The sequence below is a fragment of the Phodopus roborovskii genome, unplaced genomic scaffold, assembly GCF_943737965.1.
Source record: "Phodopus roborovskii unplaced genomic scaffold, PHOROB, whole genome shotgun sequence".
In the NCBI taxonomy this organism is placed as follows: Eukaryota; Metazoa; Chordata; class Mammalia; order Rodentia; family Cricetidae; genus Phodopus; species Phodopus roborovskii.
In genome coordinates, this window is record NW_026126416.1 from 32,863,148 (window position 1) to 32,888,090 (window position 24,943).

Sequence of the window (24,943 nt, forward strand, 5' to 3'; positions counted from 1 at the left end):
GGTCGCAGCCATCCCTGCCTTAACCTCTGACTTTATTGGTACATTTCACCATTAAATAATACTGTTTACTATAGATTTTTTTTTTCTTAAAATACTTTTATTTGGATAAGGAAGTCCTTGTTTCCAAATTATTTTTGTCTTTTTTTTTTTAATACTAAGAAAGAATGAAATGGCTTAATTGTATATGGATTAAAATTATCACATAGGCCATACATGGTGGCATTCATCTGTATAACCCTAATACTCCAGAGCCCCAGGCAAGAGAATCTCAGAGATACCTAGCAAGTTCTAGGACAGCCCAGGCTTAATTATGAGATTCTGTCTCAAAAAAAAGATCATATAAGCCTTTTTGTTTAGATGATAATTGTAGTAACTGGTTTCCAGTTTGGAACCATTCTTTAGTTTTTGCTTTTTCTTAATAGTATACACAAACATACCCATGCCTTCTTATTCACATACATTGTTGGATTCCTTTTGTTTATGTAAGTCTATGTTCAAGATAAGTTGAACTATAATTTTCTTTTCTCACCCTATCATTCACCTATTTGGCATCCAAATTATAATAACGACATATAGTGAATTGGAGAATGTCTCTATTTTTATATTCTGCAAACAGTTTTAAAGAGTAAACTCACTGGTTTCTTCTGTTAGAATTTTTCTTATATTACTTACAATCAGATTCTCTGTGTCTACCAGCTGCTGTAGGTTTTCTTTAATGGCAAAAAGTTTTTATTCTAGTTCTTTCCCCTCATATCAGAGGTGTGCATGTTTTGAGAAAGTATTGATTGCATTCAAGATTTCAAATTTATTGACAAGTTTTTTCATATTTCTTTACAAGTACTTGTGTCCGTTCCTTTTTATAATCTTTAATAATGCTAGGGTGGTGGGTACACATAACTCCAGCAATCTAGAGGTGGAGGCAGAAGGATCAAGGAGTTCAAGGCCATCCTTGGCAACAGGGTGAATTTGAGGCCAGCTTGGAGTATATGAGACCCTGTTACAAATCCCCAGAAATGACGGGTTGGAGAGATGGCTCAGTCAGTAAAGTACTTATGAGGGACTGAGTTTGGATTTCTATCCCCCACCTTAAAAGTTGGCACAGTGGTGAAGCTCTATAATTCCAGCCCAAGAGAGGCAGAGACAGTTAGATCCCTGGAGCTGCTGGCCAGCCAGCATAGCTGGGGAGTGCCAGGTTCAGTCAGAGGCTCTGTCTCAAAATTTAAGATGGAGGACTCTGTCTTCCACATGTGTGTGCATGTTTACACATGACATGTACACACATATATCACATACACATAAGACCACGACTTATATAAATAATAGTCTTATAATATTGCTTATATGTTCTTTAGCTTGTTAAATCTCCATGGAATTTTATTTTTCTCCCAGTGGACTAGCTTTGGCTTTGTTAATTTTCCCAGCCATTTTGTGTATTTCATTGACTTTTCTTACTTGACTCATTTTTAAATTTTTATGATCCTTACGTTGAGTCATTAATTCCCAATTCAAAAATGGATTTTGCTTTATTCCATCATGATATGGGGTATGACAGTCTAGGCAAACCAGGTAGTGACCCGACATAATTTCTGAACCTTGGAATATGTGTTTCTCTAGGTTAGTGGTTCTCAACTTTTTTTGATTTGTGTTTGGGACAGGATCTGGCTGTATAGTCCAGGTTGGCTTCAGACTTGCAACAGTCCTCCTTCCCCAGCTTCCTAAATGCTGAGAGTATAAATCTGTGCCACCACATGTGACTTCATCTTCTCTTTAAAACCTTTGATGGAGCCTGATGTCAAAGGGGTGGCTCCTTTGAGTTTCAGGTACTCTGATTACAGTCATGCACCAAACCCAACTAAGTCAGACTTTAAATTACCATCATTACTAAAATTTATTCAACTCCTTTATCAGTGAGTTTTTAAACCATCAGCCTTTTATTGAGACAGGGTCTCCTGGCTCAGATTGGTTTCAAACTTCCCCTGTACTCTCGTTCCTGCTGCTTCTCCTTCCAGATGCTTGGACTGTAGTCATGTACCAGCATGACTGGCTCAAAACAGTTAATCTTATGCTCGTTGGAGTTGCTTCAAAGAGGCAAATTTCTCTGATTCACCTTGTAGATAGTACTTTTGTTGTTGTTCCTTAAATGCTGTTTATTAGTCAGGTTTTTGCAAAATCTTTGTTAGCAAGTTCTGGGAGAGGTCAGTTTGGATTTGATAAATGGTGCTGTGCCTTGTCTGAACTTGTGGGTTCTTATTGATTTTGTTAGCTTTGGCTTTCATTCTTGAGTGAGGGCTCTGCTTATATAATTAAGAAACTGATGGATTGTCTTAATATCTTATTTTACCAGGAATGGTGTATACTTGTATAAATCATTATGAATTTTAAGCTTTTAAAAAAGTACTCTCATTTTGAAGGTAATACTTATTTTGCAAGATCATAAAAGATAAGTAAATAATTAGGGAAATATAGTAAAGATGAACAAAAGACAAGAATATTAGGGATGCATTGTAAGAAGTGTACCAAGAACATTTGGAATCGTTTTAGATGGGTAGCTCAGGGATGGGTTTGTGAAGGAATGTCAGTCAGTCTAGTCTTTGAAGAATGTGAGTATGGCACTGAGGAGATATTCTGTAAAGTACTTGTGAAGTGTTTATAAGGAGGACCCCAGTTCTATTCCCAGAACTCATAGGTTAAAAAGTTAGCTGTGGTACTACATGCTTGTAATCACAGCACTGGGGAGGCAAAGTTAGGCAGGATCCCTTGGGCTTACTGACCAGCCAGCCTACCCTACTTGGTGCTTTCTAGGCCAATGAGAGACCTGTCTCAAAAAGAAGGTAGTGAGGGAAGCAGGCATAGCACCTGAAGAATGATACAGGTTTCTGGACTCCACAAACATGGACACACAAATGCTTTCTAACGTGTACAAGTGCATTGTACACACACAGAGAGAATATGAATCTGGGAAGGGACTTTGCCACTTAAGACTAGAGTGTGAGCCAGGCATAGTGGTGTACTTTAATCCTTTAATCCTATCCCTTAGGAGGCAGAGGCAGGTGGATCTCTGTGAGTTTCAGTTCAACCTGGTCTAGTGAGTTCCATGACAGCCAGGGCTACATAGTGAGATCTTAATCTTGAAAACAAACGAAAGTACTAGGTTGTGGATGACCCATGAGTCTAATTCATGGATTTCAAAGTTACTGTATCTATCTAATGTACTATTCACCATGGCTGAAGTGCTTAAAAGTGAGTTGATGAAACTTTTGCTAATTGAATAAAGTAAACATTAATCAGGGTTTTTGTTTAATTACTGAATCTATCCAATTAATCAAGGCCTGTGTTTTGCCAGTGATTGTTGAAGTAAAGGGTCCTTATGAGTACCTCACTCTTGAAGACTACCCACTGATGATCGTAAGTCAATATGTGCCTTCAACCTTGGCAATAAGTTAATTTAGTATGAAATTTAATTTCGCATGAAATTGTCTATTTTGTAGCACTGTCTCATTAAAAGATTATTACTATGCCATTCAAAAAATTTTAGTCGAGGTTTGGTGTTAACTTTTTTCTTTTTAAATTAGATTTTCTTATATTGTGAATGTGAATGTTTTGCCTGTTTGATTGTTTTCCACATGAGAAGCTAGTGCCTGCAGAGATCAGATGAAGGCATTGGACGGATATACTGAAACTACGGTTAAGGATGGTTGTGAGCCCCCATGTGGGTGTTGGGAGTTGAATCCAAGTCCTCTGCAAGAGCAGTAAGTGCTGAGACATCTCCCCAGACAGTGATCTTGAGAGAGTTAGTGCAACCCTGTGGGCCTTGTTTAATATGTAAAATGAAAAGGTCAGTGACTATTGTAGACTTGGAAAGTACCTCAGTGACCACCTCACAACTCACATCTGGGCTCTGAGCAGGCCGTACCTTGCTGTAATCTTGCTTTGAGCCCACTGATAGTGATGAAAGGATGACTCTTCATTATTTGAGTTTGCAGACTGTGTGTGAGCCTGTGCTGAGAGAGCCTTGGTCTATTTGCAGACTTCTCTTCAAAATTGTTCTCTCTTTCATTCCTTTAATAGTTTCCCATTTTAGTTCTGCTCCATTGCCTCGTGATTCTGCATCCCAGCTTGTCAGGCCTACTTTTTCTTCACTGTTTTTTTTTTTTTTTTTCCTTTTATCACTGGATTGTGAGCTAAAAAAGCCCAGTTAATGCAAGGAGCGGACATTCTTGAGGATAAGTCTTTCTGTAGTCTGCCTCTCTTCAAGACTAGATCGTTCTTTCTTGTTTCTTAGTATTATATACTAGAGATGCATATTTTTTTTTGTGTGTGTGGTTTGTTATACTGTATGTTGATTTTAAATCTAAATACTTGGTTCTTGGTCCTAATTCTCTTTTTTATTTCACTCCCAATTGGATCACAGTTTTTCATGGTGATGTGTATTGTGTACGTTCTGTTTGGTGTTCTTTGGCTGGCATGGTCTGCTTGCTACTGGAGAGATCTGCTGAGAATTCAGTTTTGGATTGGTGCTGTCATCTTTCTGGGAATGTTTGAGAAAGCTGTGTTTTATGCAGAATTTCAGAATATCCGATACAAAGGAGAATCTGGTATGTTAAAAATGTTTTTTAGATTACCTGTATTTGTGGGCGGGTTGGGGGAGTGGGAGTTATATGCACATAAGTACAGCTGCCTGTGATCCCCGTAGAACCAAAGTTATAGGCATTTGTGGGTCAACCAGAGTGAATGTTGGGAACCACTTAACTCTTCTTTCTGTAAGAGCAGTACAAATTCCTAACTGCTGAGCCATCTCTTCAACCCCAAATTTGCCATATTTTGATGATGGATGAGAAGCATGTCAACTTCTGTCAGGTCAGCAGTAGTTACATAGATCTGCTTTTCAAAAGTTACTTATTAAAATAACCAAAGCAGAATCACTGTCATCGTGACTTTTCCTCATATTTCAGGGGCACAATGATACAAGAGTAATTTTGTTAAAACACAAAATTATTTAGGAAATGATTAACATATCTCTTAAATCCCAATTATGGTTGATGTCCAAGCCACCATTAAGAAAGAAAGTAAACAATGCCAATTTAATTGTAAGATGGCACCGACTGCCAGACACATAGATTTTTGTTCCTGTGGGGGGGGGGGTGGGGAATGTATTTTAGAGTTGATAGAAATATAGTGATACCAAGAAAATGGGAAGATACTTGTGGTTTACTAAGTTTGACTGCTTATTACAAATTACTTGGTATTGTAAATTATTGAGATAGTTTTCTCTCAGACTATTCATTAGTAATTTTCGTTGCAAGATATGCTTATTAGATATTTCTTGGGTCTTTCGAAAGACTTGAAAAATAGAAAATGTGACGTTGAAAACTATGTATCAGCACTAGGATATATGTGTGTGCTTTCCATGTATAGCGTATTTCAGTTTGCAAAAAAAAAGTAGTAGAGCAATTCCCTTGATATTACAAACTTGTCTTTATAGGGTAAGATATTCTACTAAGGTTTTAGGGAAGTTTGGATGAGTTGATGAGTGAACACATCCAGATTAAGTTCATTAGTGATATTAGCTGTGTGCTTATACAAATTGTGCAAGAGATATTCTTTCTTGAGTAAGTCTGACACTTGTGCTCATTCTAAAAAGTGTTAAGAGACGTATATTTTGGTAGTGGGATTGGTGAAACTGGAGTATATCACCATGTCTCCCTTTTTTTCACATAGTCCAGGATGCCTTGGTCCTTGCAGAGCTGCTGTCAGCAGTGAAACGCTCACTGGCTCGAACCTTGGTCATCATAGTCAGTCTGGGATATGGCATAGTCAAGTGAGTAACACCTGTGAGTGAAAATGCCTATTAGATTGAAACGTTTGCCACCTAGACAGTGCTGGTCCTGAAAAAGTTGTTAAAAGAAATATAGTGAGATTTAAAAAAAAAAAGTCTGAAATGTCATATCAGTTTTAAGTGTTAGAAATGCTACTTCACATCTTCTTAAAAACTCACAGTGTGCCTGCAAAAAAAAAATCTGCTGTGAGGCAACTAGTGCAGAAAAACCAAACTTTCACGATGAACTTAGTGCCTTTGAAACTGTTCTTGCAAGTCATATTTTTAAAAATAGATTTATTTAGTGTGTGTGTGTGTGTGTGTGTGTGTGTGTGTGTGTGTGTGTGTGTGTGTGTGTGTGTGTACACCTGCTACCTGTGGAGGGTCCCCTAGAATTGGAGTTCCATATAGTTGTGAGCCACCATGAAAATGCTGGGAATCAAACTTTGGTGTTCTGCAAGATAACAAGTGGTGAGCATCTAAACTGCTGAGCATCTCTCCAACCCACAAATTAGGTTTTTCATCAAATGAATATTCTTACTATAATTATCCTAAATTTTTTCTAGTTAAAAAAAAAAAAAAAAAAACCATTATTGAAGCATGCAGTACTATAGTCAGCGTGTAGTTCACTGCTCCTTGCAGTGAACTCAACAAATTCTTCCTCAGCCAAAGAATATCAAGTCCTTCCATTTACCAGGTACTCATTGTTCTAAGCCTCTGGTCTACAACAAATAAAAGATCTGGGTTTTACATTTGTGGAGGAAGGGAACACAGACAAAATTGAAGTAAATGAGTTAAATATCTAATACGTCAATGGAAGGTGCTGTAATTTATAGGAAAGGGCATCAAGGTGTTAGAACTTGGAGCTATAAATAGTGTAGCCAGGAAGGTTCACTTAGTGACTTCGAAACAAAGATTGGAGGAAAGCAAAGGGACTGTCAGTTCACCTAGAGGATGAGATTCTGGGGTATAATTGGATCCTGTGCATGCTTTGAAGGTTGAGCCAGTGGAGTTCCATGATGGTCACATGTGAAATGTAGAGGAGAGGAGGAACTGAGGGTGGTGCCGACTGGTGGTCTGCTCATGTGACTTGCTGCTTCTGTACTCACTTGTCTCTTTGCTTCCATTGTAGGCCTCGCCTTGGAGTCACTCTTCACAAGGTTGTGGTGGCAGGAGCTCTCTATCTTTTGTTCTCTGGCATGGAAGGAGTCCTCAGAGTTACAGGGGTCAGTATTGCCTAGACTGAAGTACTTATTTATTTTATTTTTTTCTTAGTCTGAATTTTTATGGTCAGATAGTGTTATGTTTCTGTTCTGAGTCAGTTAGTGGGCTGCTTGCTCTTCTGTCACCCGCGGGCTCTGATGTTTAGGTGAAGTGCTAGGATCAGGAGTATTTCAGACTTGAGAATTTTTTGATTTTAGGGTGTTTACATAGAACCTATTAGTTGAGCATTCCTTAATCTAGAAGTCCAACACTAGAAATCCTTCAAAAATCTCAAAACTTTGGGTGTTGTGGGCTTGGAGTTTTGAATTAGGGATGCTCAGCCTACATAGTTCAATTTTGCTAATCTCATCTATTAGAGCTTCATAAATTTAGTGTGTGATCTGTAGTATTTTTTTCTATTTGTCCCAGATGGATAATTATTTGGTTCTTTTCCCGGTTTACGCATTCATTGAATCAAAAGCAACAGTGTTTTCTACTTACCCAGAACTTAAATGTAAAAGCTTAAATGCAATTATAGTCCATTGCCAAGGAAGGAAAAAGTAGGCCTTCCTGGACCTTTACAGTTATCTCATTTAGTAAATCAATCAGATTCTGTCATAACCCATTAGATTCAAAGTGTTCAATTCTGTACATGTGGTTTTGCCCTTGACATTTCCCCTTCCATATAATACTTCATAAATATAAATTTGTTTTTCAAACCACCTCGTCCCTTATGTGCAATCTCTGTAGATATTTAGTGACTTTAACCCTCTATCAATTTCACATTCTCTCTTCTGCCATTGCTGTAGTATTTTTCTTACTCCTTGGCTCTGATAGTAAGCCTGGCCCTCTCTGCAGTTGATGCCTGTATTATTTTATGGATATCCTTTAATAATTCTTTGGTGATTGGGCTGTTAGAATTATGTACAAAGCAGCTTAGAGGCAAACTTGTAGAAGTTAGGAAAGATGCTTTGGGGAAAGATGATTACTTTCATTTTAGTTTAGGGTAAGCTATTATTGGTAAAATTTCATCATATTACTCTGAGAATCAATAATTCTTAGAATGTTAATTATGCAATAATTATCTAAAATGTGAGAGCTATCTTTTTAGGATTTTAGTATAAAAATAACAGGAAAGCAAGATGGGATGGGGTTATAAATACAAGAACTTTTGTGTTGTTCTTTCTCTCTCTTTTAAGATTTATTTAATGTACGCCAGTGTTTTGCCTATCTGGGTGCTAGAAATTGAACCCGGGTCCTCTGGAAAAGCAGCCAGTGCTCGTAACTGCCGAGCCATCTCTCCAGCCTTGTGTCCTTCTCTTACATGGTATTATAGCAGTTTCTTTGAACTGAGAAGAATTGACAGTAGTGAATCATTTATAGCTGTATGCTGTCTGCAGGTATACAAGAATGGAGGAGTGTTTATTTGTTTGGTGCTAGTCCGACTTGTGGTTTTCTTCGGTTTGTATGTAAACCCATTGCAGCTGTCAGCATAAATGCCGAACCATGTGCTGGTTTCTTCTCTTGCCTCTCTGTTCATCTGTTTTCACACCTCTTTTTCTTTGTCTGCAGGCCCAGACTGATCTTGCTTCCTTGGCCTTTATACCCTTGGCTTTCCTAGACACTGCCCTGTGCTGGTGGATATCCTTCTCATTGGCTCATTTGATGGCAGTTCACTTTCTCCCTTTGGAGATGGGTTTCCATTAATCTTTCTGTTGATTTCTCCTTAATCTGGGAAGTGGTTTATTTTATATATTAACAGTCTGAGGGCTCAGGTAAGCAATTTTGTTTGTTTTGTTTTGTCATTCTTAAAAAATCACAGAATTTGGTTGCTAAGCATGAGATCAAAGCTTCTTCTCTCTCTCTCTCTCTCTCTCTCTCTCTCTCTCTCTCTCTCTCTCTCTCTCTCTCTCTCTGTCTCTTTCATTTCTCTGTGTAGCTCAGGCTGGCCTCAAACTCATAGAAATCCATCTACTTTGCCTCCCAAGCACTGGGATTAAAGGCGTGCACCACTACCACCTAGCTTTTTGTTTGTTTTGTTTTATTGCTTTCTTTTTTTTTAAATGGACCTCTCACCTTGATTTTGGATTTATTGTTTGTTCATCTCTCTTTGTATTAGAATCATTTGCTGTTCTGGTTCTGCTTTTTCTTTTAGTCTTTACCAACTATGAAATTCTTTGACACCTGTGAAAAGAGTTTGATCCCCAAAATGTGTTTAGGAACCACTTAAGGGGTTTGGACCTCCTACATCTCTTAAGTAGGATGAGCAGGCTTCAGCCCTCAAAAGGTTAAATTTGTTCTTTCACTTAGAAGTTGCCTCACTCTTCAGAGCAAATATTGATTCACTCACAAAAATGGCAGCAAATAAACAAGTTTCAATGCTTCTCCCTTAAACATTTGTTAGAAGGAACTTGACCTCTTGGGCTCACGTTTTGGATTTTATCTTATAGGGCTATTTAAATTTGATTTTTCTTTATGTATAAGAGTAAATGTGTAATTGTGCAGTATTTTTGTCCTGTAACTTTTTGAATTTGAGTATATTGCCATATAACAAAAAAAGACTGTAATTCAGGTGTCTGAGTTCAGACCACTATCTGCCAAGTAGTGTGATCTGTGAGTACTAGGATAGTGAAGGGTAAAGTGGGCTAAGGTATCAGGGTGAGCTCTGATAAGGCATGGTAAGCTCTACTCCCTTAATTTCTCTTATTTCTATTTTTTAAGATATAATTTTTAATTATTATACATTGTGCATATGAGTACATTGCCTGCAGAGTCCAGAAAGGGGCTGCTGGGTCCCCTCCAATTGGACTTACAGGCTGTTGTAAGCTATCTGATGTGGGTGCTGGTTTTTTGCAAGAGCAGTATATAGTCTTAACTGCTGAGCCAACTCTCCAGGCCCTTTATACTTTATTTTTTAATTTCTGTCTGTTGGGGAGTGCATGACACAGTATATGAAGGTCAGAGGACACCTTCCTAGAGAATTCTCTCCTACTGCCTTTATATAGGTTCTGGAGCTGGAGCTCAGGTTCTAGGCTTGATTGCTGGATGGTGAGCCATCTCATCGTCCCCAGCTCCTTCATTTGTATATCTGAGAGCAGGCATCATCTGTAGTAGTCATAGTTCCCTTTTGTCTTTCCATGAGAACTCTTATTTGGGAATGATGTTCTTAAAATGAAGCCTCACCACTTTGGTAGCCTGGGACTCTCAGACAATTGTTGGTCCTTTTGGTTAATTCACAGTGTGGACAGTTGATGTCACTACTTGGGACCGGAGTATAGAACTCTGGGAAGCTGTGGGCATAGTGTTATTGTGATCTTGTAGTGGATTAGCTGGGCCATATAGAGTCTTCCACCTTAAAGTGAGGTGGTGTTACATCATCCCTTGTATGTTACTTTCTTATTTCCATTTGCCTGTTTTTATTTTTATTTTTTCCATCTTTTAAAAATTTCTTTGTTTTCCTGTATTTTCCTCTTCCTTCATCATTCGCACCCTCATTCTGTAGTCTTTTCTGTGTCTTATTGAAATGATAACTTTTTCATTAATCATGGTGAGGTTAGAGTGTTTGTGAGAATAAGTGAAAACAAGAGCCATAAGATCACTAAAATCTGTAACTTTACAAGTATGACCTAGGTCCTAAAACCTAAGAATTTATTTTCCTTTTTGAATGTTTAATTCCTTGACTTGCAAACACATATTCATTAGCCTTACTCAAACTATGAAGCTATTAAAACTTCGGAGGAACATTGTAAAGCTCTCTTTGTACCGACATTTCACCAATACGCTTATCTTAGCAGTGGCAGGTAAGTTTGGAATTTTTAAATGTTGCATCATGATCCTGTGATTTCCTTTAGAACAGGAATTTTGTTTATTTTTTATTTTATTACTATTTTTTATTTGAATAGTGTTTTGCCTGCATGTATCTATGTACCACACCTGTGCCTGTTGTAGAGTCAGAAGGTAGTGTCAGATCCCCTGGAACTGGACTTACGGACAGTTTAGGTGCTAATAACTGAACGTGGGTCCTCTGGAAAAGCAACCAGTGCTCTTAACTGCTAAGCCATATCTCCGGCCCCCACAACAGAAATTCTTAGCCTGACAGGGCTATTGTTTGTTATGGAAAGTTTTGTTTTTCATTTAAGGAATGCAGTCATAATTCTAATCAAATTTTCTAAAAGATTTATGATATTTTTAAAAAGGTTAAGAGTTGGGAAGGTGGCTCAGCCAAATGGTTGCTATGTAAGTGTAAGGACAACAATTCAGATCCCTAGTTCTCATGTGGAAAAGCCAGGTGTGGGTTTAGGGAGGTGGCTCAAAAAATGAGTTGGAGGAGTGGTTGTCACTACCCTCCAAGCTTCATCATGCTGCCTAAGATGATAAGAAGTCGGCCAGAAAGTCGGCCAAGAAAGACAAAGACCCAGTAAATAAGTCTGGTGGCAAGGCCAGAAAAAAAAAAAAAACCAAAGGCAAAGTTTGGTCGGGACAAGCTCAACAAGCTGGTCCTGTTTGACAAAGCTACATACAACAAGCTCTGTGAGTAAATGCCCAATCATAAGCTTATTACTCCAGTCTCTGAGAAACTGAAGATTTGAGGTTCCTTGGCCAGGGTATCCCTTCAGGAGCTACTTAGTAAAGGACTTGTCAAGCTGGTTTCAAAGCACAGAGCCCATGTAGTTTACACTAGAAACAAAGGGTGGCAATGCCCCAGCTGCTGTTGAAGATGCACAATCAGCTATACATTTGGAAAAGTAAAACTTTATTAATAGAAATAATAAGTTGGATAAGGAAAAAAATTATTCTGATAATGCTAATAAAGTTAGCATATGTTCCATCATTAGCTTCTATTCTAGTTCTGGAGGTTACTGAAGTAGCCAGATGGTAAAGACAAAATGATTGCAAAACTGTACTTTACAGAAAATGTTGGTTGTAGTATGTATTATGAGCCTTGCTTGTGGTAGGTGTTTAACAAATTTATTTTGAAAATAACTAAGTGATATTAATATTTTGGGGTCAGGAATATGGAATTTTACTTTTTTAAGGTCATCAAATATAACTGGGGATATAAACAGCCATTCATTATCTGACCAGGTTTTCCTTTTCATGCTAGCATCTATCGTGTTCATCATCTGGACAACCATGAAATTCAGAATAGTGACTTGCCAGTCGGTAAGTTATGAACACTGTGGTTAGGAGTGTGATAATGTTGATATAGTCCAAGATTCTTAGACAGCATAAGAATTTAAGTCTAGGTCTCTACCCTTAAGTATTCAGTGCTGCCATGTTGTGTGATGTGCTTGTATTTGTTAATGTATTGGTCCTAGGGATTGAACCCAGGCCCTTGTGCATACTAGGCAGGAGCTTTGGTACTAAGCCACACTCCCAGCCCGTCTTGGTGTGTTTTATATGATCATACTTGTCATAGAAAAGAATTCTGTGTATGGTAACCACAGCCTGTCATATTGCAAGCTTGCTCTAACTCAAAATCTCAAGAAGTGCCAAACTTCATGTGTAAATGATTCCTATGGATGGATCTAGATAGAGACTGTGGCCAGTAGGGTTTCTGTGGAGATAGACGGAGCTCTCTTTTGGCCATACTGATAAGTGACAGATGACAGCCATACAATTAGCAGTAAGTCCAGGCATGATGGCACACAATTTTAATCCACTAGGACTAGAAATCTAAACCTAGAGCTGGGTTTAGTCCTTTAGTCCCAGGACTCAAGGCAGATGCAGGAAGATTTGTGTGAATTCAAGGCCAGCCTAGACTATGAAGCCTGGGTTGTTATACAAAGAAACCCTGTCTTGAATAACCAAAAAAAGAAAAAGAAATTTAAGCCTAAACCAGGTGTAGTATCACACATCTTTAATCCCAGTACTTGAGATGCAGAGAAAGGTAGGTCTCTCTGAGTTTGAGGCCAGTCTGGTCAAAAACAATAAATAAATATAATTTAAAAATTAGCAGCCAAATATTACTTTCCTTGAGGATTCTGTGAGCTGTGACACTTGACAGGTACTCTGTGCAACTCGTTGGTGCCTTTGCCCTAGCAACAGGAGGCACTGTTGCTTCTTTCTAAGCCTATAGTCCCAGCACTTGCCAGGTGCCTAGTACAGTAGCTTTTAATAAATACATTGTGAACAGTGATAATATACATAAACTATTGCACATTTCCCTCTTGCAGGACTGGCGGGAGCTGTGGGTGGATGATGCCATTTGGCGGTTACTGTTTTCCATGATCCTCTTTGTCATCATGATTCTGTGGCGACCATCAGCAAATAACCAGAGGTACTGGGACTCTATTCTGCTACCAGAGTGACCATGCTGTCAGATAGCGGTGGTATATTAGGGACAGTGTCAGGTCTGGGTTGCATAGTGGATTGGGTAGAAGTGCTCCTTCAGCTCTTCCATGAACTTGCTTTGTGGTTCTAGCATGCTGTCTCTTTTACTTCCTCGGGTCTTTGTTGCCTTTTTTGTAATGAAAGGGAATAAAACTGAGTTACTTAGGTCTGTTTTAATCTCTGCCAACACAGTAAGCTGAATTGAAAAAGTAAAAGAACAGGTTTATTTGAGCAAAGTAACTCCGGGTGAGTTCTCCAGCCTCAGAGATAAGGCAGGAGAAATCATATGCCCAAACTAAAGCAAGAGTTTATATGCTCTGTAGGTAAGGGCCAGAGTATGGTCAAAGGCTGAACACTATGTAAGTGACTGTCAACTTCAGGGGAGGAGCTGCTTCAGCTGCCAAGGAAACAGAGCTTGGCTTTTTTTGGTGGGGCTTTCTGGATCAAGCAAGTGTGAGCTAGTGTTTCCAGCCAAACATCCTGACCTTTCTGAGTATATGGGTGCTGGTTCAAATCTGGATACTTCCTGCTGGCATGGGATGATGTGGGCAAGGGGAGTCAGTGGGCTCATGCTCAGTGAGGAGGTATGGGCGAAGAAGCATTTCATTAAACTCCTACCCTGAAGACCTCATGAGCCCATTCCAGGAGGAAGCAGAGAAGTTAAGTTGCTAGGAGAAAAAGTAGATTACCACCAGCACAATGAATGAGGGTAACCATGGTAAGACTGAAGACTGCCAGAAAGATTGGAACAAAGATGTGCCCTAGTTGTATTAGCAAAGTTCTTCAGACAATATGTGGAGTGACTCGATATTCGTTCCCACCAATCCAGATTCCTGTTCCCAGGAACATGCAGGTATTTGTAAAAACACCTAGAACAGATATATGCCCTGGTGTCAGTTTTAGCCTGATGAAATGTACCTTTAAGTCTATACTCAGAAAACAACCAAAGGAAATTTAAAATCTTGAGCTTGTGACTGAATAGTAAGTAGTCAGTACTCTTATCAGAATTCCATTTATCAGCGCTAAAACTCTGAACCTCTGAAATTCCAGAGTAACAATAGCATAGCAAGGGGACAGAAGTCCAAAGTGTCTTTATACATCTTAAATAATTTTCTATATTCCTTTTAGTGAAAAGTTACATCTGAAACATGTTTATCTTTTACTGTGAAGCCCGTGAACAAGGCAAACCTGTTTGTATTTTTTAAATAAGAAACTTGACTAATGAACTAACTAATAAACTACTGAGGTAGTTGTAGCCTGGAAGGTGTGTGTGTTGGGGGGGGGGGTGCTGGTGAAGCTGTCAGTATCTTAGTTATCAAACACCATCAGATCTGAGAAGAGTAAATTCGCCTGAGTAAGCAGAAGTGTAAGCATGAGTTTTCTGTCCTGTCAGGGTCCCACTTTCCTTGACCCCCAGATAAACAGATGCTTATATTAGTTATAAAACTATTGGCCAGTGGCTTGGGCTTCTTATTGGCTAGCTCTGTCTTAATTATTAACCCATTTCTATTAATCTAAGTATTTCCAAGTGGTCTTATCTTCTGGTCCTTTGGAAGTCTGCATTGTGACTGTTCTCTGCCTCCACTTCCCAAAATTCTCCTCTTCTCTTAGTCCCGCCTGTCTTACTGCCTTATTGGCCAATAGTGTTTTATTTATTAACCAATAAGAGAAACATATATACAGAAGGACAACCCCCATCACCGAAGGGAAGCAGCTTCCCAAATCTATTGAAAATGACAAGGATTTACTGGCTACATAGACAGCCACACCAGGTTCCTCTAGTCGTTGGGAACGGAGGTCTCAGGGCAGCATCAGTCTTCAGCTGCCCTGCCCAGAACATCTGACAGACTTTCCTGTGGAGTATTAACCAGCCTACCTTGTCTAGGCAGTGTCCTGCTTATCTACAGTCTGGACAGGGTTTTGACACCTGACTGGATTTGCTTCATTTAAAGCAAACCCCAGGTGACAATTCTATGCCCGTCCATCTTCTTTGGAGGAGATGGGGTGCTGCCATGAGCTGGCATGTATCATAAAAAGCTTTTCTATTAAACATTTTAAATGCCATGTTCTTAGATATCTGAAGTGTTGGACGACCATTATCTGTTAGGTATATCTAAACTAGACAGATGTTTTTTGTTTACAGTTACTTGTTTTAGGCTTTTAACTTTGAAAACATCTCAAAAGCTAAATCTGAATATATCAAAGAATTTGATGCTTTATGAAGTGACTGATGGTTAATTAGTATGTCTCATAAGATGATGATTTTATAGCTTTATCCCTGTTAAGGTTAGCTTTAAAAAGTAATAATTTCTGAATAGAAGCTATTGTAATATCAAGATAAGACTTTTAACTCATAAATGCATTCCACAGAGACTGGGATCTTATCTGATCCTTTTATAGTATACCTTTATAGAATACAGCAATTTCCTGTATGACTTAGTTTACCAAACTAGCTACAGCTTAGCAATGTTCGTAAAAGCAAGAAGGTTAGACATACTCCTAAATCATTCTCTGTTAGCCTGCATAGACCTTAGGTAGATAGACTCTTTGCCAGACTGCTTAGGTCGCCATCTTGCTACATCAGAAGATGGAAGTACCTCAGTCTCTGGTGTTTAGCTGTGGTCCTAAAGTTTTTATTTTAAGAATGAAGGAATGAAGATATAGAGCACAACCGTAATGTGTACAAGGCAAAACCAAGTTTCAACAGTATAAACAATTCAGTGTCTAAATTCAGTACCAAGGGGATTACTCTTATGTTATAAAATCTGGCTGCCAGCAAGATCTGTCCCTGTATATGAACACATTGAGGTACAGCTTTAATACCTCATTAAACTAACATTTTTTTTTTTTTTTAAATCCTACCTTTTATAATTCTTCCTTTCAGGACAGGACAGAAATTATCATACTAGGATATCATACATATCCTAGTCCAAAATAGCCTGGAGACCTGTTACCTACTTGGTAGGCCCACTCCATGTTGTCACCTTTAATCAAGATGATGGTGAAGTCAGATGATCGCTCTCTTTTCCAACCCTAGTCAAAATGGTGACCACTTGTTTCCCAGAACTGCTCCAATTTGGAGTTACAAGTTTTAAGTTACTTTTTATTATAGATTTTTTTAAACATACCCAGTTCCCTTAGCTGTTTTTTAAATAAGGTAGAACAACATAAAATACCTTTAACATTATTTACTCCCAAATGACATATGAATCTTTGTCATTACATCAGATTCATTGGCCAGAAAATCAAGAGGCAAATTCTAAGCCCACGCAACTAGTTTCAATAGTAACAGCTGATCCATCACCAAGACACAGGGAACATAGTAAACTCACGAATCCAAGACCAGTCAGAGCCTGGTGGTGGTGAGGCACACCTTAAATCTTAGTAGAGGCAGGTAAATCTCTGTGAGTTTGAGGCCAGCTTGGCCTACAGAGCTAGTTCCAGAACAGCCAGGGCTGTAAGACAGAGAGACCCTGTCTCCAAAAAAAAACCAAAACAAGACCAGTTAGAAACAAACATGCAGTGCCACATACATTTATACATTTAACTGAGCCTGATGTAATTTTGTGTGGCTCCCTGTCCACAAGAAAACAGACAGACACAGATCCATCCATACAAACAAAATAGACAAAAATTTTCCTAACAGCAAGACAAACAGAATTTTCTATGGGAAACAGACATTGTTATCATTTATGTAAATTTCAAACCATGTCACACGAGCAGCTTACAAACCCTGCAATAAGAGTTTACAGTATAATCTTAAAATATAGAGTAGCATGCAAAGAAATCATAGGAATAAAAGATTTTTAGAAGTGAGGAAGTGGGGCCTTAGAGGTTAGGGACTTTGTAAGTATAGCAGAGAAAGTTTAGGCAGAAAGTATTTTGGGAGCATTTGTTTGTGGCAGTAGAAATTAATAATTGTGAGAATTTGGAAATCAAGTTCTATAATTTCTGGCATTGATTTGTATTGAGGCCAGAGCCACATGGAATACAGTTGCCTAGAGCTCAAGCTGTGGATCTCCCAGAGAAAGGAGAGAGCAGAAGAGAAAATGTCCAAGTGGGTGCAAGAAGCTCCAGGAGCCAGACAAGCACACATGGTCCCACATAGTTGGTAATGCAGGGTAGAAGGAAAGCAGCAGCTAAAGATCTGGACTCTAGAATTTGGAATCAGATTAACAGACAAATGATCCATACTGCTGTGGTAAAGCGCATGATGAACCTTGACGGATCCCATGGCAGGTGAGGTTGACTGAAGCGGGGGATAAACATGCCAGGCAGACAGAGCTTAGTGAGTTTTATTAGAAAGGGAAGGTGGGTGAGGAAAGAGAAAAGAGGTAAAGAGACACAAAGACAGAGAGAGGACAGAAGAGGGAGACAGGAAAAGTCCTATTCGTTCTAGGGAAACAGTGGGAAAGGAAGAGGTTAAGTAGGTGGGGCCTGTCTTTTAAAGGGGTCCTTTGCACCCTCAAGCCCACTACACAGTCATGGAACCCTGGGCTGACCAGGGTACTGCCTGAGTACATACTGCCAAGTGACAGAGGCAGGTTAGCATCATGCCTGAATCCTAACCATATACCTTTTTGACCCCGTAAGGGAGAATAGGCATGTGCTGGGCACAGAACAACTGGCTCTGATTCCCATGTTATAACAAACGGAAGGACGGGACATTTACAAAGTTTAGGGTGGGAGAGCAGACAGAAACAAACAGGATCTGTTGCAGGAGTGGTTGAGTAGGATTCCAGCATGGCCAGACTAAAAGGCAGAAGAGCCTAGTAAGTCTTTGGCAACAATGGGAAAGATTTTTTAAAAAGGCGAAGTGGGTACCTTTTGGTGAAGCCTGCCAAGCTACTAAGAGAATACACCATGTGCAGCAGTTAGTGCAAGAGGGTTATTGGGCACGCAGGGAAAGTGAAAGAGAAAGGCTGTGTTGGAGTAGAGAAATGAGAGAGGCAGGCAGATAGAGAGACAGAACTGGGAAGAGCCAAGAGAGCCAAGAGGAAGAAGAGAGGTGGGGAATGCCAGTGACTCTGGCTGGGCAGAGGGCTTAGGGTTAGTCCCTGGGTGCAAAGGCATTGGCACAACCCTGGCCAGCAAAACCTGGGCATCGAGCACTGGCTGCAGAGGGTGGGGAGGGGGTGCAAAGCGCAAGTCATTTGTTTTGGGCACATGGTGTGAGACAACCCCAATTTGAATAAATTTTGCAGCAGGCACCCTAGAGGTGACTGAGGATGGGATTAGACCTTGCCCATTTTCAAGCCTGCACCAGAGACTGAAGACTAGGGCAAGGCGTTTCTCTCAATAGCAATAGTCTGGAATCAGGCAGTGGGGGTGGAGGTAGCCTTTGGAAAGAATGTCCCATAACACAGTGGTCCCCTGGAGCAAAGACTGTCTTTGCTCCGGAAATGGGTTGGGCTTGTCCTGATATGGCCACAGCTTGGCAGGGGATTTGGGGTGGGGTGGGGGGTTCCTGGATCTACCTAGATAAATGTACCTGGTACCTCTATAGGTGGTGGCTGGGAAATGGGTGATTTGCCCCAAGGGGAAAGTCATCACCTCTGGCCAAGAGGGAGAGGAGTGTCCCCATACATGGCTGGAGGACCAAGTCCACCCAGCAGGAAGCCTCAACTCCTCCCAGGTTTTGACACCAAGATAATAGGTTTTCTGTGCTCTGATAACAGGGCTCTCCACCAGCTGCAATAAACCAGATCAAGCCAAATTGAAAAAGTAAAAGAACAGTTTGAGTAAAGCAAGTCCTAGGTGAGTTATCCAACACGAGATTGAGCAGGAGAAAGAAGTCACACACTTGAACTAAAGCAGGAAGTTTATAGGCCCTGTAGGTGAGGGGTGATGATGCCCAAGTGTGGTTAAAAACTCAGCACTTTAGATGGAGGCTTGGGTGTCTGACAACTTCAGGAGAGGAGCTACTGTAGCTGCCAAGAATGCAGAGCTGGGGCTTTTTCTCTGAGAGGGCATGGTTTGGAGAGAGGGGAATGGGGCTCTCTGGATCAGGCAGGAGTGAGCTGGAGGATCAAGCCAGCATGTTTCAACTCTGACAGTGTCTTACAGTATAATTAATTTAGTTTAGGCAAATATGGGAGAAAATAATTGAGAATGTCTCTATTTGTGATGTTCAGAAAGAAAAACAATTCTGTAGGCCCCACCTAGCTTACTTACTATGATGATAGGTGAATTGAAAGTCTATGTTACTGCTTCTGGGGTTTAAGGTTATAGTCATTTGTTCAGTGAAGGCAAGTCCTGAAATCAGTGTCCATATCTTTGTTGCAGTTCTTTTTTTCCCCTCACTTATATTTAGATGATTCAGAGATTATATTAAACCACATAGCTCAAAAGGGGAAGGGTAAGAACTCACTAATTAGATACACAAAGTCAAGTAATAGAGAAAAGCTGTGAAGGGATATAAAAGAGCTGGAACCATGCTGATAGGGAAGAGTGCACTGTAATACCATTTCAGATGTTTCCTTTCCTCGGTCTTTCGAAGTTTTTTGTTTTAGCCAAGCATGGTACTTTAATCTCAGCACTGGGGAAGCAGAGGCAGGAGGATCTCTGTGAGTTTGAGGCCAGCCTGGTCTACAAAGGGAATTCCAGGACAGCCAGAGCTGCACAGAGAAACCCTGTCTTGAAAAACCAAAAAAAAAAAGTGTTTTCATTGCTGTCTTGCTTTCTTTTCCAAACACTACCTGCATTCCCTGTGACTTCATGTTTATGGCTTAGTTATGTTAACAGTGTGATATATGAGGAGGATAAGGTATGTAATGGAGATAGCCTGTATAGTGATGATGTACTCCAGTGTCCTTTTGTACTGTTCTCTCCACCCTGTTGTGTGACAAAACTTTTCCTGGGAAAGCACAGCATACATGTCTATTTACCCTGGATAGGGAGCAACAGACCCAAGTATGGATACCACCAAAGTCCAATTTGGTGAACCAATGAGTTTTATTGGGGTCACATACAGGAATATAGGTGAGGGCTTACTTACAGGAGCAAAAATAACTCAAAAGACAGGTGTGTCACCAAAGCCCACCCCAGCATGTGACAGCTCACAAAACTCGGAACCTGGAGTACACTGCCAGCCTACAGGCAGCTTAACAACGGGACAGCGTCCCTCAGTTGATGTAAACCTCTTTCAGCAGCTTGGCTGGTTTCTGCTTCTTCCAGGCAGCTGGTCTAGTATCATACATAGTCTTTGAAGCTTGGCTAGTTTGAGAGTCTTATTTTGTAGCTTAGCTTTTCTGTAGTTTGTTTGTTTTTGTTTTTGTTTTTGCAATTTATCTGTCATCCTCTGAGAGGGATCCTTGGCTTTTATTGCTTATTCTAGTAGGGAGGGGCTTAGTGAATCTGGTTGTTTTCAGGAACCTCTGGAAGCTATTTTTAGTTAGTTGCCTTCCTGTTTAAGGAGCTTACGCTATAGGAAAAAGTATTTCAATCCTTGAAACTTAAACTACACCCCCCTCAGCCCTCCTTACTTAACAGTTTTCTAAATTATTTATTAGTTCATGTCTGCCTTATCCTCCCATACCCCCCACAAACCCCCAAGTGTGATCCTTCGGTAGCAAAGAACTATTTCTAACCAGAGTTAGTTAAGATCCAAAGACTGGGAGAAGAGCCCTGACAAGCCTGTGCTCAGACTCCTGCTAATGGTAAACTTACTGTTCCTGCCCCTCTCACGGGTTTGGTAATTCACAGATAGGCACACAGAGGTCACTGTCGGTGTTAGGCTTATGGCCTCTGTTTATTTCCAAGAAAGAATAGAAGCTATCTTAAGCCATAGAAGAGAGGCAGAGTGCTGAGTCTGGAGGGGCCAAACCATAGTTTCTGGCTGGCTGCAGTGTCACAGGCTGTGCTACTTTCTCTTGGTCAAATGAGACTGCAGAGTATTGTCAGCCTGGCAAACCTACCTGAACCTTAGGCACCCAGAATTTCTGTTGGGGCTCAATTACATGTAGCTATATGGCTGGCCTTTCATTTATAATCCTTCCTGGTGGTCAGACTAATGCCTTTAGTCTCCATTTCCTGGATAGTAGATCTAATAAGATATAGCCTTTAGCCCGTTTTATAGACCACACTATTAGAGCCTAAGGGAAACAGATATTCCCATCAAGCAAGGACCTTCTGGCTGGATGGTGGTGGTGGCACACATCTTTTATCCCAGTACTTGGGAGGCAGAGATAGGGGGATCTCTAAGTTTGAGGTCTACAGAGCAAGTTCCAGACTGTCAGGGTTACACAGAGAAACCTTGTCTTTAAAAAAAAAAAAAGAAGGAAAAAAAAAAAAAAAACAAAACAAAAAGTCAGGACCTTCTATGGCATGGAGATCTCCTCCCAGTGCACAGACCCTTCTTTGAGTGAGATTGATTCTTCATTATTCAGGTGCTGCAACATTTATGTGACAGACACAGAGCACCATGAATATAACTAGCATGTAATGGAGTCAGTTTGTGGTTGGGATAGCTTTAAATAAAAAACTAATATGTCTTCTCAAACCATTACAGGGCCATCAGGATGGCTCATCTGGTAAAGACACCTGTTACCACCTTGCCTGATGATCTAAGTTCAATTCCCCGGACCCATCTGGTAAAAGGAAAGAATTGACTCCTGCAAGTTGTCCTCTGACCTCCATGCATATACTGTACTTTATACACACACATGAATGAAGAAAAATATTACACAACATTTTCTTGTTTTTTTCCTCCTATAATTATTCATGTAATCCTTTGATCTATCAGTCTTGAAACTTAAAAGATATTTATGTAGATAGATGACTATGTAGCATAAAAATGAGTTGACTACTAGTAGACCCATTTCTTCCTTAGGCAGCCCATTGCCATAATTGTTACAGCTTGAGGATTCTTTTAACTCACCCTCCCAACACATTTGTTACCAAAATCTATGTTATAATTAAGTCCTGTGGTTTCTCGCATTAAACTGTGGCCATGCTAAATTTAAGGTAGTTTCTATCCTTTTTGGGGGGTGGTACTAGTGATTGCACCTAAGGCCTTATGTAGTCATCTTTGGCAATAACCTCTGCATCACTTCTCATTCTTAACGCTCTTATGTGAACTTGTAAGGCTTAGTACTTCATTGAGTAGAGGTTGTGAGAGGGGGCCTCTGTCTCACTCTTACTTCAGATGCTTTTCAAGCATTAACTGTGATCTTTACCAGTTAAGTTAATAAATGACAGACATTCCCTGTTCCTATTCTACTAATAGCAATAATAACATGGGAAGTACAGAGTAAGGTCAAAGCTAAAGCCTTCTAGAGATCACCAAGTCTCATTGCCAAGGGAATACTGAGGAAAAGGCGTCTGAGGTGTGCTCAAGTTAGTAGCTTTCTCATGTACAGACTGAGATTTTAAATTAACCTGGGCACCAAAATTAGGCCTCCTTTTTTACTCAGCCTGAAGGCTGAAGTTTTAAATTAGAATTATTTTCCTGATATTTATCTTTAAAACATATCAGGTATTGTTTAAACACTTAATTGTGTCTTGAGTTGGAGGTTTTTGTTGTTTAATAAGAGACAGGGTCTCACTGTGTCATCCAGATTAGACTGGCTTTGAACTCTTAACTGTCCTGCCTCAGCCTCCCTAATTGGGATTACAAGTTTGTGCTGCCTTGCCTAGCTTGACTTTATTTTTCAGAAAACACTGCTGAGTGTTTTGACTCTTGTTCTGTTGTGTCCATTTACAGATGAGGAAATTAACTTGTGTAAAGTCATGGGTAGTGTGTGGTTGATAGCGTCCTGCTTCTCAGCTGGTGGTATACATAAGCATTAAGACCTTTGTGAAGGGGAAGAAATACCGCAGTCTAAGTTCTGTGATACTCTGAGAGTGGTTGTTCCCCGGGCATTCACCCCTCTGTGCTCTTCTGCCAGGTTTGCCTTTTCACCGTTGTCAGAGGAAGATGAAGAGGACGAGCAGAAGGAGCCAATGCTGAAAGAAAGCTTTGGTAAGCGTTATTTGTGCACTCAGTGTTTGTTTCTTCAGAGAAAATCATTTTAAAATCTGTACGAGTTCTTCAGTTTGGTGTTAGAGTGAAGGGAGAACAAGCAAGCTTTAAGTGAAGCCACGATAATCACTAACACTTCTGCGTTAATGTCCAGACCCCTTACAGAAGCGAGGCACAGAGTTAGCTTTGCACTTTGATTACACATGTTAGGATACAGGAGCATCTGTTCATAATTTAATCAGTAAGCTTAAGACATCTCTTGTATGGTTTTTGCTTTGGTGGCTGGTGTGCTGACAACGTTAACCAATCGATGGGCTTTTTGTTCTTTTTTTCCTTCCCTTTTGCAGAAGGAATGAAAATGAGGAGTACCAAGCAGGAACCAAATGGAAATAGTAAAGTAAACAAAACAGTAAGTGTGACTTTTTCCTTCCTTTGTGATCTTTGCCTGGTCTGTGGCCTATGGTAGAACTCAAGATTTTGTGAGTAATCCTTAATGCTTTTTTTTGTAACTATGCTATTATTATTATTATGGTGCGAGTGAAGTAAGGTATGTGTTACGCCTGTCTGTCTGCAGGTCAAACAACAACTTATGAGAGTTGGTTCTCTCTTACCACCCTATCTGGCCTGAGTATACACACACTCATATATAACTGCACATACATGAACGCATATATACTTATGCGTTCTCAGGGAGCTAGAGCTATAGTTCACAGTAGAGTGTGTTCAGCATTTATGAACACAGGTGTAACCCACAGGACAACTAAAGTAAACTTACAGAGTCATCATAATCAAAACAATAAAGAAGTGAACCAATGGAATGTAGTAGAGAGCTTAGAGGCTAAATTTATACATTTCTGGTCATTTGAATTTTGACAGAGTTACTAAGAATACCTAATAGGGAAAGGATGTGTTTTTCTTTTTCAATAAATGGTGTTGGAGAAACTGGAAGTATTTTCAAAACGAATTAAAGGCTCTGGGGATATAGTTCAGTTGTAGAGTACCAGTCTCACGTGATTGAGGTCCTAGGTTCAATCCCTACCACCATAAATGGGTGGAGTTTCGGGGTGTGTTTGTGATTAAGATCTTAAATGTAAGGCGTGAAACTGTAAAACTCATAGACAAGACAGGAGAGACCTGGCATCATATTGGTCTGCATAATGGGTTTTTGGTTTTGTTTTGTTTTTTAATTTGGATCAAGCAGACTAGAGGACACAGAATCAAAAATAGAACAATCATCACATAGAATTGTGTCAAACCAAAAAGCTGCTATATATGGTTGACAGAGCAAACAGTTGACAGAGTAAATAGACAGCCATTGAATGAGAGAATATGGCTAATACCTTTGTATAAGGGACTCAAAACAAGTGAGTATCAAAAAAACATGCTGATTAAAAGGGGGCAAAGGACTTGAATAGAAATTCTCCCAGGAAGACTTTACAAATGTATGTTTTAAAATGCTCACCGCAGATAATCAGGAAATGCAAAATAAAACCACAGTGAGCCATTACCTTACAGCTGCTAGAATGGCTGTTATCCTAAAGGTAAAAGATGGAAATCTTGGTGAGAAGGGGGAGTACAAGAAACCCTGTATGTGCTCTGTTGACATGGGCTAGTGTAGAAAGTCCCTGAAA

At 39.8% G+C, this 24,943-nt stretch overlaps 1 protein-coding gene across 2 annotated transcripts in view; it reads left to right on the top strand.

Moving 5' to 3' along the window:
• The window catches only part of Tmem87a (transmembrane protein 87A), a 52,345-nt gene that overhangs the window by 23,132 nt on the left and 4,270 nt on the right, over positions 1-24,943 (top strand). Inside the window, exons 8-17 of one of the 2 annotated variants that reach the window (XM_051183635.1) lie at positions 3,344-3,405; positions 4,412-4,595; positions 5,719-5,818; positions 6,948-7,041; positions 7,828-7,899; positions 10,710-10,818; positions 12,123-12,181; positions 13,195-13,298; positions 23,239-23,312; positions 23,660-23,721. In XM_051183635.1, the coding sequence (XP_051039592.1) occupies positions 3,344-3,405; positions 4,412-4,595; positions 5,719-5,818; positions 6,948-7,041; positions 7,828-7,899; positions 10,710-10,818; positions 12,123-12,181; positions 13,195-13,298; positions 23,239-23,312; positions 23,660-23,721 (920 nt within the window). Of the gene's footprint in view, positions 1-3,343; positions 3,406-4,411; positions 4,596-5,718; positions 5,819-6,947; positions 7,042-7,827; positions 7,900-8,590; positions 8,660-10,709; positions 10,819-12,122; positions 12,182-13,194; positions 13,299-23,238; positions 23,313-23,659; positions 23,722-24,943 lie in introns of both variants that reach the window. The other variant, XM_051183636.1, reaches the window with a different exon arrangement.